The sequence below is a fragment of the Pan troglodytes genome, chromosome 11, assembly GCF_028858775.2.
Source record: "Pan troglodytes isolate AG18354 chromosome 11, NHGRI_mPanTro3-v2.0_pri, whole genome shotgun sequence".
NCBI lineage: Eukaryota > Metazoa > Chordata > Mammalia > Primates > Hominidae > Pan > Pan troglodytes.
In genome coordinates, this window is record NC_072409.2 from 81725379 (window position 1) to 81739950 (window position 14572).

Consider the following 14572-nt stretch of genomic DNA (forward strand, 5'->3'; position numbering starts at 1 on the left):
AGGGACCGAGGAGAGAGGACTGCTTGAACTCAGGAGTTCAAGACCAGCGTGAGCAACATAGTAAGACCATGTCTCTACAAAAAAATTTTAAAAATTAGCCGGGTGTGGTGATGCACACCTATAATCCCAGCTACTCAGGAGGCTGAGCCGGGAGTACCTCTCAAACCCAGGAAGTCATGGCTGCAGTGAGCTATGATCATACCACTGCACTCCAGCCTGGGTAACAGAGTAAGCCCCTATTTCAAAAAAATTTTGTTTTGCCTTTTTTATTCTCAGTAACTAACACTCATACCCCTGTCCAAACTAAGGGCAGCATGTTCTTAAATGGCTGTGTTTTCAGTGGCTGCAGGCCAATCCTGACGCTTCACCTCCCCTACCCCATTCCATGATGGCCGGAAGGACTCCTGTTAGTCTTTACTCCCAGTCTAGGGTGAGCGAGGATTAGTCTCAAGGGAAATCATGGGCTCATGGTAATTACAGTAACTCATCACTTCCATATTTCTACATCGGGCCTGCCCTCCTTTATGACTGCATCCTGGTAGAACAGGTGGATGTGATTAGTCATTCTTTAATGCATATTTATGTCCTTTGCCTCGGTTACTAAGATAGATGGGTATTAGGAGACCTTGCTTTGGAGCCAAGTTATGCCCTGGGGATTTTAGTTAGGCTAAATCCATCAAAGATACTAAAAAGAGTATATGAGATCAAGAAGTAAATTAGCTCTTGAGCTATGGAATGTTCTTCCACAGGATTAGTATTTCACATTGTTTTCATTGTCATTGGGTATAACTAGGTATAATTTAGTGTTTGAGCAGTTTTCCACCTGGACAGAAAAAACTGCAGTGCACTGACACAATTATATGTCTGCTGTCTACTGCTCTTAGCCAACTCTTAGTAGCCAGAGGCTTTTGTTTACTCCTTGGGGAAGTCATCCTGTGGATTTTATTTTCAGGTGATCTTAAAGGGCAGCAAGGAGCGCAGCACTGGGGCCACTGGAGTTAATGCAGACTCCTCCCGCTCCCATGCCATCATCCAAATTCAGATCAAAGATTCAGCCAAGAGGACATTTGGCAGGTGAGCTGGAAATATCAGGGAGTTACATTGTCTGCCTTTCCTTTAATGTGACTTTGAAGTATGTTTTCTCAACAACAGGATACCCTGCTACCATGGAGTTCTTCATTGCAGGGATACAGAGTAGAGTTGTTAGCCCTGAAATAAATCATTGTACTAAAGTGTCAACAGTTGATTAACCATGAAGTAATGACCTATTGTTGGTCAACCCTAAGTTATTAAAAGGGACATTGATTGCTTCTAACATGAAACACAGTTTCAGCAGAGAAACAGTAGGGAATGCATCTCAGAGAGCTTACACGCCAAAAAAAGGTAGGGGGAGAAGATTAATCCATTCTTCTTGAAAGAAGCCATAAGACAATTGGATACATTCATTGCCTCTCTGGTGCTCTCTTAGCAAATAATCTGCCACACTGATGGATAAGCCTATTTCACCTCTGAGTAATGAATGTTTTTCTTTTCTTTTTCTTTTTCTTTTCTTTTTTTTTTTTTTTTTGCTGGATTGCTGTCTGCAAAAGTTTCTATGTAATTACCTAAGTGGTTACTTAAGTGATTAGCATTGTGGTCATTTAGCCTTTTGGGAAGAATGTTTTATTAATTTTAGTCATACTTTCTCATAAATTATTAAAACCAATAGACATGTTTGGACAGTACCAGCATCAACTGACAGATCAGAATCTTGTGATACTCTTGGAAAGCTGACACTCATGTTTCTTTGTTTGTAAGATAGGGCTTCACTCTGTCACCCAGGCTGGAGTGCAGTGGCATGATCATAGTTTACTACAGCCTGGAACTCCTGGGCTCAAGCATTCCTCCTGCATCAGCCTCCTGAGTAGCTGGGACTACAGGTATGGACCACCACACCTAGCTATTTTTTTTTTTTAAGAGACAGGGTGGATGTGAGGGAGATCTGGCTGCGACATCTGTCACCCCATTGATCTCCAGGGTTGAGACGGGGTCTCTCTGTTTTGCCCAGGCTGGTCTCGAACTCCTAGGCTCAAGAGTCTGGCAACAGAGCGAGACTCCGTCTCAAAAAAAAAAAAAAAGGTAAAAATTAAGTGGTAGGCTGATGGTGGCTGACACCTGTAATCTCAGCACTTTGGGAGGGCAAGGTGAGAGAATCTCTTGAGCCTAGGAGTTAGATCAATGGGGTGACAGATATCGCAGCCAGACCGCCCTCACATCCACCCTGTCTCTTAAAAAAAAACATAGCTAGGTATGGTGGTCCACACTTGTAGTCCCAGCTACTCAGCCTACCAGCTAATTTTTACAATTTTTTTTCTTTTCTTTTTTTTTTCTTTTTGAGACGGAGTCTCGCTCTATCACCCAGGCTGGAGTGCAGTAGTGCAATCTCGGCTCACTGCAAGCTCCGCCTCCCGGGTTCACGCCATTTTCCTGCCTCAGCCTCCCGAGTAGCTGGGACTACAGGCACCCGCCACCACACCTGGCTAATTTTTTTGTATTTTTAGTAGAGACGGGGTTTCACCATTTTAGCCAGGAGGGTCTCGATCTCCTGACCTCATGATCCGCCCACCTCAGCCTCCCAAAGTGCTGGGATTACAGGCATGAGCCACCATGCCCAGCCAATTTTTTTTTTTTTCTTGAGATGGAGTCTCGCTGTCGCCAGGCTGGAGTGTAGTGGCGTGATCTTGGCTCACTGCAACCTCCGCCTCCCAGGTTCAAGTGATTCTCCTGCCTCAGCTCCCAAGTAGCTGGGACTACAGGCATGCACCACCATACCCAGCTAATTTTTGTATTTTTAGTAGAGACGGGGTTTCACCATGTTGGCCAGGGTGGTCTTGATCTCTTCACCTCGTGATCTGCCCGCCTCGGCTTCCCAAAGTGCTGGGATTACAGGCATGAGCCACCACGCCCAGCCAGTTTTTAGAATTTTTTAAGAGATGGGGTCTTGCTGTGTTGCTTAGGCTGGCCTAGATCCTGGCCTCAAGCAGTACTCCACCTCAGCCTCCCAAGTAGCTGGGTTTATAGGTGTGAGCCACCACACCCAGCTCAGTAATGTATTTTCTTTCCAGAGGATGGGCCAATGTTAATTTCTTCCAGTGGTCACAGAATGCTGGCTGATACAAAAATAAAGCTTCTGGCCAGGTGCGGTGGCTCACGCCTGTAATCCCAGCACTTTGGGAGGCCAAGGCGGGCGGATCATGAGGTCAGGAGATCGAGACCATCCTGGCTAACATGGTGAAATCCTGACTCTACTAAAAATACCAAAAATTAGCCGGGCGTGGTGGTGGGCGCCTGTAGTCCCAGCTACTCGGGAGGCTGAGGCAGGAGAATGGCGTGAACCCGGGAGGCAGAGGTTGCAGTGAGCCGAAATCGCGCCACTGCACTCCAGCCTGGGCGACAGAGTGAGACTCCGTCTCAAAAAAAAATAATAATAATAAAATAAAATAAAATAAAGCTTCACAGAAGTCACTCCTGCTGTGTCTTTTCTCTAGGATCTCTTTTATTGACTTGGCTGGCAGTGAAAGAGCAGCAGATGCAAGGGACTCAGATAGACAGACAAAGATGGAAGGTGCAGAAATAAATCAGAGTCTACTGGCTGTAAGTTGTTCAAAATCTTTAATCTAAAAATCCTTCTTGAAAGACTGCCCATTACATACAGGCAGAGTGGATGAATGTGGGGTGGAATCAGCAAAGCAACTGCCCTGTTCTTATGTAGTAATAGAATGCCAGGGTTGGAGATAGAGGGCTGACCAGACAGACTCTCACAATTCTAGGCAACTATTTTCTTCTCTCCTTGCCTTCTTTTCCCCTGGTCAATCCATGCCAATTAGGAACAGAAGTATTTCTGCAGTTGCTGAATGGTTAACTCCACTAAGCTTTCTCTCTTTCCCCAAGCTTTAAAATTATATTAATTTTTCAAACATAGAAAAGTAGAACAAATAGTATAATGATCTCCCATATACCTGTCAGATTCAACAGTTACCAACATATGAAAAATCTAAGCAACCCCTTCCCTCCCCCTGGTTGGATTATTTTAAAGAAAATCCAGCTGGGAGCGGTGGCTCACGCCTATAATCCCAGCACTTTGGGAGGCCAAGGCAGGTGGATAACTTGAGGTCAAGAGTTCGAGACGAGACTGGCCAACATGGTGAAACTCTGTCTCTATTAAAAATACAAAAGTTAGCTGGGCGTGGTGCCGAGCGCCTGTAATTCCAGCTACTCAGGAGGCTGAGGCAGGAGAATCGCTTGAACCCAGGAGGCGGAGGTTGTAGTGAGCCGAGATCGTGCCATTGCACCCCAGCCTGGGTGACAGAGTGAGACTCAGTCTCAAAAAAAAAAAAAAAGAAAGAAAATCCTAGTCATCATGTCATTTATTCCATAAATATTGTATATATCTCAGCTGGGCGCGGTGGCTCACGCCTGTAATCCCAACACTTTTGGAGGCCGAGGCAGGTGGATCACTTGAGGTAGATCAGCCTGGCCAACATGGTGAAACCTTGTCTCTACTAAAAATAACCAAAAATTAGTTGGGCATGGTGGCAGGCTGTTACAACCCCAGCTACTCGGGAGGCTGTGGCAGGAAAATCTCTTGAACCCAGGAGGTGGAGGTTGCAGTGAGCTGAGATCATGCCACTGCACTCCAGCCTGGGCGACAACAGAGCAAGACTCCATCTCAAAAAAAATTTTTTTTAAATGTATCTCAAAGAGATACTCTTACTTTTTAATGTAGCCATAATGCCATTATCATACCTAAAGAAGTAATTCTTTATTATCCAGTAAGTATTATAATTCCTCTAATTGTCCCATAAGTGTCTTTTTATAGTTAACTTGTTCAAATCAAGGTGCCAATAAAATCCTATGTGAGTTCTTATTCCCTCTTTCATTTTTTCTATATCAGTGTATTGGTTGAAGAAAACTGGGTCACTTGTCCTGTAAGATTTGCCACATTCTGTACTTGGCCACCTGCATCTTTGTGTTGATGTTTAACATGTTACTCATTATCCTTTATGTTTCCTGTCAGGTGGCTAAGCTCTATAGCCGTGTTGTTCACTATGGCAGCCACCAGCCACATGTGGCAATTGAGCACTTGAAATGTGGCTGGTCTGAATTAAGACATGCTCTAAGTGTAAAATACACACTGGATTTTGATTACCAAAAAAGCTTGTAGAATATCTCATTTATTTTTTTCATATTGACTACATGCTGAAATAATATTTTGGATATATTGAGTTAAATAAAATATATAATTAACATTAATTTTATCTGTTTCTTTTTCTTTTTTAAAAAAAGATATGGCTATTAGAAATTTAGAATTACATATGTGTTTTGCATTTGTGGCTCATGTATTATTTCTGTTGGGACAGTCCTGAATTAGAGATGTGATCAGATTTAGGTTCTATATTTTTTGGCAAAAACAATTCATAGGTAGTTCTTAGATTTTCTGTAGCAATACATTAGGAGATAGAGAATGTCTGGTTGTCTCTCTTTGTGATTTTAAGATTGAAAAGAGATTCAAGTGTTGTCAGCCTAATTTCTCTATTATAAAGTTTCCTTTCAGCCTTTATTTTTTATTTTATTTTATTTATTTTTACTTTTCTTTCCCCTTAGTCTCTGTTAAGGACATGCCATTCAGCCGTTTTTAACCTAAGAATTTTGTCAGCCATTGAAGAATCTCATCTATATTTATTGTTTTATTAAGAGTTCCAGAATGGTGATATTCTAATTCTAATATTCCTTCTGTGTGTATTAGCTGAAAAGAATAATTTTCCTTCAACTATCTGATTTTCCTGACATACAGTTTGTAGTGGAAGCAAGATGATTCTTTAATTTATTCACCACTTTTCAGAATGAGTTGGAGTTCATGTTACCTAAACATAATATGAGTTTGTTTTATTGTTGTTGTTTACCTTTTTTCTGTTATTATAAACTGAAATCATTATATCTTTTTTTGCTGCTTAAATTCAACATATTTAGCCAATAGGAGCTGTTTCAAGAATGTTCCTGTGTCTTTTTGGCACAACCCTACTCGTTCTTGATAGCTTCCTGGCTTTCTGATATGACAAGAGCCTATGTTCTAGGCTCATTTTATACATTTCCCTCTCCAGACCTCAAATCAGCCATTTCTTCAATGAGTCTTGGTTTCTTTTTCTTTCTTTCTTTTTTTTTTTTTTCTGAGATGGAGTCTCACACTGTTGCCCAGGCAGGAGTACAGTGGCACAATCTTGGCTCACTGCAACCTCTGCCTGCTAGGTTCAAGCGATTCTCCTGCCTCAGCCTCCCGAGTAGCTGGGATTACAGGCACCTGCCAGCACAACCAGCTAATTTTTTGTATTTTTAGTAGAGACCCGGTTTCACCATGTTGGCCACGCTGGTCTTGAACTCCTAACCTCGTGATTCGCCTGCTTTGGCCTTCCAAAGTGCTGGGATTACAGGCATGAGCCACCGCGCCCGGTTGAGCCTTGGTTTTTTTGAGACGGAAATGGTGTTTAGAGACTTCAGTCTGTGTATTAGGGGTGCTTATCACTACTGTGTTAGCCCTTGCTTCTGGGCCTTTTCTGTGGACAGAGCTCATAAATAAGGTGTTATTTTTTGTTTTGAAAAGGAAAAATATATGTGGGATTTATAGTAATAAATTAGTTTAAGATTGCAGGCCAGGCCCAGTGGCTCACACATAATAATCCCAGCACTTTGGGAGGTTAAGGTGGACAGATCACTCGAGCCCAGGAGTTTGAGACCAGCTTGAGCAACATAATGAGACCCTGTCTCTGCAAAAAACTTAAAAATTAGCTGGGCGTGGTGGCACACGCCTGTAGTCACAGCTGCTTGGGAGGCTGAGGTGGGAGGATTGCTTGAGCCCAGGAGGTTGAGGCTGCAGTGAGCCATGATTGTACCACTGCACTCCAGCCTAGGCAACAAAGCAAGACTCTGTCTCAAAAAATAAACTGTCTCGTCTGAAGAAAGCCAATGAATAATAATATTAAAAAAATAAATAAAATTAAAATTACACAGTTTTTATTTAATTTATTTAAATGTTTATTTGTCTCTTTTTTCTGTTATGCTAGAAATCTTAGTTCCTAACAACATTTATTTGCCCTACTTTAATATATATGTATTTCAAAATAATGCTAATATTATTTATAATATGATTAATTCAGTTCAAGATTTTTATCGCAGTTTTCTTTTTAATTGGGTTGTATCCCACTAAGGATGTACAGTCATAATATTATGCTGTCAAATCACCTGAAATAATTCTTCTCTGTGTGTTTAAGCCTGCCAATTTCATAGTGTTAGGTTCATTTGTTTGGTTTTGGTTTTACGAATTGCCTTATTTATTTTGATTTAACCTTATTTTGTAATTATTTTAAAACATTTAGGCCAGGAGCTGTGGCTCACACCTGTAATCCCAGCATTTTGGGAGGCCAAGGAAGGAGGATCACTTGAGCCCAGGAGTTCAGGACCAGCCTGGGCATCACAGGGAGACCCCTGTCTTTACAAAACATTTACAAATTAGCTGGGTGTGGTGGTGTGCACCTGTAACCCAAGCTACTTGGGAGGCTGAGGTGAGAGGATCACTTGAGTCCAGGTATTCAAGGCAGCAGTGAGCTGTGATTGTGCTACTGCACTCCAGCCTGAGATACAAAGTGAGACCCCATCTCTTAAACAAACAAACAGCAAAAAGCAAAAAAAATTATGTGGTTTTAAAGTAAAAATTGTAAAATAAGCCACATTCAAAGAAGTATAGTTTCCATCCCTGTACTCTCAACCTCGTTACCTTCCTCCCCTTGTAAAATCATTTTTCTGTCTATATATATGTTTGCACTCACCCCTTTTCTTAGAAAAAATGCTAACATACTCTCAACACTATTTTGCACTTCGCTTTTGTCACTTAACGGCCTCCTCAAGATCACTCCATGACTGTACATAGAGCTCTTCCTCATTCCTTTTTCCAGCTGTATATGCTGCCTTGTGCTGCTCCACATTATTTACTTATTTTTTTATCAGAACTGAAGTCTCCAGGTAGGTACATTCTTTCCAGACTTCATGAGGGGTAAGTTGGGAGGGTGAGAGAGGGAGCCAAACTTTTTTTATTTAAAAAAAGAAAAAAAGCTTGTAGGGATCGGTGGCCACGCTTGAATTTGAGTCTGTGAGGAACAGGGTTTGATTACTTGTTCGTTCTCAGTGGAGAATCTTCTCAGTGCTAAAGTTGGGGAATACTGGATAGATTTTTAATAAAAGAGGAAATTTCCTCACACCTGTTTATACCCTGCAGCTTCTTGGATAGAGGTAGGGCAGTTGCGGGCATCTGTGGCTGCTGCTAAGAACAGCCATAGCACACTCTGGAGGCAAACTACCTATTCTTGGTGGCAATTCCAAGGGATTGCTTCCACCTTCTTCCCTCTTTTTTTTTTTTTTCTCTTGAGACGGAGTCTCGCTCTGTCACCCAGGCTGGAGTACAGTGGCATGATCTCAGCTCACTGCAACCTCTACTTCCCGGGTTCAAGCTTTTCTCCTTTCTCAGCCTCCTGAGTAACTGGGATTACAGGCATGTGCCACCATGCCCGGCTAATTTTTTTTTTTTTTTGTATTTTTAGTAGAGACGGGGTTTCATCATGTTGGCCAAGCTGGTCTCGATCTCCTGAGCTCAAATAATCTGCCCGCCTCAGCCTCCCAAAGTGCTGGGATTACAGGCATGAGCCACTGCACCCAGCTCCTTTTCTTTTACTATCTTTTAGCCTAGATGCATCACTCAGAAATAGAAGGTCTCTCCTCCCTCATCTTGCCCCCCATGACCCCCACCACTGTTTCTGATGGGAGTGTTTCCCCTGGAGGTCCACATATCCAGATCTCTGCTGTCCTTATCATGTCCAATGAGCGCTTCTCACTGAGGGAGTACAGCCATGAGCAAGGAACATTCCTTTGCCTTTGGGCCACAGACCCTGCTGTTTTTAAATGAAGGGTCATTTTTAATTGTGTGTGGTCAAAGTGCTGGCTGTAATCCCAGCACTCCGGGAGGCTGAGGCAGGAGGATCATTTGAGGCCAGGAGTTTGAGACCAGCCTGGGCAACAATATACAGAGACCCCCATCTCTACAAAAAAATAAAATAAAAATAAGAAAAAAATAAATAAAACGAGGGGGTAGGCCTAGGTGATTTCTCAGTTTCCTTCTAGCTCTGGCTCTAGAATTTCTCCTACCCCATTCAGATAGTTTATATCTGAATCTATGCTTGACTCTACGCCAACAGGTGTGCATGTGTGAGCAGGGAGTGGGGAAGTGGATATAGATATTTTGTCTGTTTAAGTGCATCAACAGTTGGGAAGAATGTGAGGAGAGAAAGGGAGCCAGCAAGCCAGAACTACCACCACATGAGCTTGAACTCTGGGACTTGAGGGTAGGTCCCAGCGTCTGTCTGTTCCCCGCCGTCAACTCAGGGCCAGTCCTAGGATCCCAGCCTCTAAGCTGGGAGGCCTTCAGCTAGGCAGCACAGGATGGTGTTTCCCAATCTAGCTTGGTTTCTCTTGTTGAATGGAAACTACAGGCCATTTTGACTTCCTTTTGGAGGATTGTCTGAGTGTGGTTTATTGAAGAAAAACAAGCTTCCTGTGGAGGCGGCATCAGGTCTGTTACTCTCCCTTTGCACTTGATACTTGATGTGCTTGTTCTCCCACTTTGCAGCTGAAGGAATGTATCCGAGCACTGGATCAGGAACACACCCATACTCCCTTCAGGCAAAGCAAACTAACTCAGGTAAAGTTAAATGTGAGCCTTGAGTTTGTTCTGATTCATTCATTTCTTCCTTATTTCATGTATTTGTTCATTCAGTCGAGCATCCACTGTCAGTAAGACATGATGCTGGGCACAGTGGGGAAAAGAGAAGGAGAGGAGTGAAATTCCATCCAGGAACTCTGTCTACAAGTTGAGTATCATTAATCTAAAAATCTGAAATCTGAAATGCTTCAAAAATCAAAACTTTTTGTTGTTGTTTTTGAGACAGGGTCTTACTCTGTCACCCAGGCTAGAGTGCAGTGGTATGATCTTGGCTTACTGTGGCCTCTGCCTCCCAGGCTCAAGCAATCCTCCCACCTCAGCCTCCCAGGTAGCTGGGACTACAGGCATATGCCATCATGCCTGGCCATATATATATATATATATATATATATATATATATATATATATATTTTTTTTTTTTTTTTTTTTTTTTTTTGGTAGAGACAGGGTTTCACCATGTTGCCTAGGCTGGCCTCGAACTCCTGAGCTCAAACGATCTGCCTGCCTCAGCCTTCCAAAGTACTGGGATTACAGGCATAAGCCACCATGCCTGGCCAAAATTAAAAACTTTTTGAGTGCCATTGTGCTCAAAGGATTTCAGATTTTTGGGTTAGGGATGTGCAACCAGAAGGATAATGCAAATATTCCAAAATCTGAAAAAAAATCTGAAATCCAAAACAACTTTTCTTCCCAAGCGTTTCGGAGAAGGGATACTCGGCCTGTCATAGGACTTTAGGAAGGGGCAGACTCAGGTAGGGATATCTTCAGGATGGGGCGGCAGGGGTTCCTTGGGGAGAGCAGCGCTGTTCTGGTCACCACCTTTCTGTTTATTTCCAGTGTATGGTAACTCTGGGCAGGGCACAGTGGCTCATGCCTGTAATCCCAGCACTTTGGGAAGCTGAGGCAATTGGATCACTTGAGCCCAGGAGTTCCAGACCAGCCCAAACAACCTTTCTACAAAAAATTTAAAAATTAACTGGGTGTGGTGGCTCGTGCCTGTGGGCCCATGGTCCCAGCTACTTGGGAGGCTCGAGCCCTGGAGGTTGAGGCTGCAGTGAATTGTGAGCACGCCACTGCACTCCAGCCTGGGCGACAAAAAGAGACCTCATCTTAAAAAAGAAAAGAAAATGTTGAATTAGTGAAGTCTCTAAGCCTTTGCATTGAATAGGGTGGCGTAGCTACCTGATACTTTCTTGGCTCTAAGACTTAGACCACTGTTTCGGCACAAAAAAATAATGGCTTCAGGCAGTTAAAATGAATGAGCTAGATTTTCTACATGTACTGATAGGAAAGATGACCAAGATCTATTGTGATGTGAAAAAAGCAAGCTGTAGAACAAGGTAATAATGTGATTGCCTATGTGATTTCTACTATTACGCAGTCACACAGGGAAAAACGTTTAAAAAGATGCAGAAGAAACAGCATTGGATCTATTTGGAAGTAACAATGGGAGTAAAGGTGAAACTGCAACTTTTCATGTTAAAAGATCATGTACTGTATGACCACTTTCTGTTTTTATCATTTTTAAAATGTGCGACATGGAAAAAAACTACACAAAAAAATGACATAAATGTTGACTATGATTATTCTTAGTGGAACCAATAGGGTTTTTGTTTTGTTTTGTTTTTCTGTCATGAAAGTGTGCCTCTTTATTAACAAAAAACTCCAGTAGATGTTAAATCAGCATTCATAATGGCTGCGGAAGAGTGGCATGGGAGGGTGTACCTAGGTATAAACAGCTGTGAAGACAGTTGTGGGTGTCCTGGGTTCTTTTTCGCCTTGTGTCCTGTGCACAGTGGAAGACAGACAAGGTAGAGAGATGTCTAGGAGAAGATTTTTTTGTATGCTGCAGGATGAAGCCAGCCCCGCACATGGGCAGAGTTTTATTCTGTGCAGCTAGAGTAGCGGCTCCATAGTACTTGGGCAGAACCTGTAAAAACATAGTTCCTTACCCATCACAGTTGGTGATCTGTAGGTTAGGTCTTCTCAAACATGATTTTAACCAGGGACCCAGGAACCTACTTATAGGTGGTTAGTCCTGATTCTGGCATTGGCTCTGTTGCTTTTTACTTATTTATTTATTTATTTTTGAGAGGGAGTCTCACTCTGTCGCCCAGGCCGGAGTGCAGTGGTGTGATCTTGGCTCACTGCAACCTCCACCTCCTGGGTTCAAGCGATTCTCCTGCCGCAAGCCCCTGGAGTATCTGGGACTACAGGTGTGTGCCACCATGCCTCACTAACTTTTGTATTTTTAGTAGAGACGGGGTTTCGCCATGTTAGCGAGGCTGGTTTTGAACTCCTGACCTCAGGTGATCTGCCCGCCTTGGCCTCCCAAAGTGCTAGGATTACAGGCATGAGCCACCATCCCCAGCCAGCTCTGTTATTTTTTAAGACAAGTTCCCCATTTCCAGAAAATGTGTTTCTTTTTAATTAAAACATAAGAATTCCAATTGTACATACAAGTATAAAGAAGAAAGTAAAAGATAAAGTCCCAGACCTCAGTGATAACCACACACTGCTACGTTAGTGAACTTCCTTCTAGTCATCTCTCCGCCCGCATAGCCTCATATGGATCTGCTTACGGAGTTATGGAGTGATACACCTTTTTCCCTCGAAGATAGAAGCTTTAGATATCTGTGTTCCTAAGTACAGGTATAATCATTTTTAATGGTTTTATTATATTCAGTGTATAATTATTTAGTTTGTTCCCTGTTTATAGATACCTAGATTTTTACTAAATATTACTATTATAAATAATGTAATGAATATCATATATACTTTTTTTGGTCAATTGGGCAATTATCTCCTTAGGATAAAGTCCTAGAAGTGTGATTGCCAAACCAAAACATACTTTTTCCTGTTTTTGAGACAGGTTCTTGCTATGTTGCCCAGGCTAGTCTTGAACTCCTGGGCTCAAGCGATCCTCCTGCCTCAGCCTTTTGAGTAGCTGGGACTACAGACAGGTGAGTGCCACTGTACCTGGCTTCTTTTTACATTTTGATACATATTGCTAAACTGCCCTCTGGAAAGCTTGTCCAGTTCATGGTACATGCTAGCGTAGAAGAGTACTCATTTCCCTGGACCCTCACCAAGGAATGGCATCGTTAGTCTCTTAATCTAATGAGTTGAAAATATTGTTTTTTTTAATGGTTTGTTTGCATTTTTTGGATTAGTGATGTGGTGAGTACCTTTTTCTGTGTTTATTGGCCATTTGTATTTTTTCTTTTGTTAATGTTAATTACCTTTTTGTGGACAGAAGGGAACTATGGCCCAGCATCCTGCACCTAGTAAGTAGTCAGTATGCACTTTGTTAATTGACTTCACTCATTGACCTGCCTTCTGTTTTGGACAGGTCCTGAAGGACTCTTTCATCGGCAATGCCAAAACCTGCATGATCGCCAACATCTCACCAAGCCACGTGGCCACTGAACACACTCTCAACACCTTGCGCTATGCTGACCGGTAAGTCAGCTCCCAGATGGCAGGTTGTGTGTAAGTGTGCATGTGCATGTCTGTGCAGCACGCGTGTGTGTGAGCATGTGTGCACGCGTGTGTGTGTGCAAGTGCATGCACATGTCTCTCCCACTCACACACACATAGGGATCTGACCTTGAGCACCACAGCCTTGTTCTTGGCAATTAGTCATTTGAAGACTGTGACCTGGTAGGCCCTGTCACTTTGCAAGCATGACAAGAGGAAAATGACACATTCCCTTGTTCAGGAGTTAATTCTGTCAGTGGCTTTTAAATGGCTAGTGGGAAGTGAAATATTAATGGGTGGAAGGCTCAGTGTTGTTTTCTTCCTGCTGGCCTCAGCCCAAATTGTAAGAGACAGAAGACATATTACTTGTCAAGGCAGAATCACTTAGAGCTATCTGTGTCCAGAAGGGCCCAACCCAAACATGTTAGAGGATAAACTGAGGTCCAGAGAAGGGTAGGATCTTTCCAAAGGCTCACTAGGAGTTGGTGTCAGAGCCAGCAACTCTTGACTGCCTGGCCAGGCCTCTTTGTGGGTGACTGTGGTATCTGCTGGGATCCCTTCCATCTCTCACCCTGTGGTCACATGTGCTCTCCTAGTAGGTAAGATGTTTTTGATTGCCATGACTGGGAAGAAGTGCTACTGGCATCTAGTGAGCAGAGGCCAAGGATGCTGCTAAACATCCTTCAAGAAATAATTATCTGGTACAAAATGTCAGTAGTGCTAAGGTTGAGAAACCCTGGGAATAGACAAGTCATTTTTCCCATAATGGAATGAGCACGAGCCTGTGTATTTCTGGAGGTTTTGCTTCCTGAGGTCCCAGCAGGTTTGAGGGAACTCATCTTCCTAGAGAAGCCTGAAAGGGGGTGGTTTGCAGAAAAAGAGGACTCTGTGGAATTGCAGGTAAGTGGTGGACACGAACTCCTGAGTTGGCCTCTCTCCAGGAAGCAGTGTGGGCCCTGCATAAACACAGTGCACTTCTGAGACTGGCGTCTCTGGCCTGTCCCTTACATGGGGCTCTGGTGATTTCCAAAAGGCTTCTTCTGATCATGGAATGTTGGGTGCATGCTTACATCCTCAGAGAAGACACTGTTCTTTCTCATTTGTTTTTTAAAGACAGAGTCTCACCCTGTCACCCAGGCTGGAGTGTAATAGTGCGATCATGGCTCACTGCAGCCTTGAACTCCAGGGCTCAAGCAATATTCCCCGCCTCAGCCTCCCAAGTAGCTGGGCCTACAGACACGCATCACCATGTCTGGCTAATTTTTTTATTTCTAGTAGAGATGAGGTCTT

General features: G+C 43.0%; 1 protein-coding gene across 1 annotated transcript in view; it reads left to right on the forward strand.

The window, feature by feature from the left end:
- KIF24 (kinesin family member 24) overlaps positions 1-14572 on the forward strand; it is a 76593-nt gene that overhangs the window by 56114 nt on the left and 5907 nt on the right. Inside the window, exons 7-10 of the mRNA XM_003312047.7 lie at positions 953-1074; positions 3528-3633; positions 9710-9781; positions 13155-13264. Coding sequence (XP_003312095.1) covers positions 953-1074; positions 3528-3633; positions 9710-9781; positions 13155-13264 — 410 coding nt within the window. The remainder of the gene's footprint in view (positions 1-952; positions 1075-3527; positions 3634-9709; positions 9782-13154; positions 13265-14572) is intronic.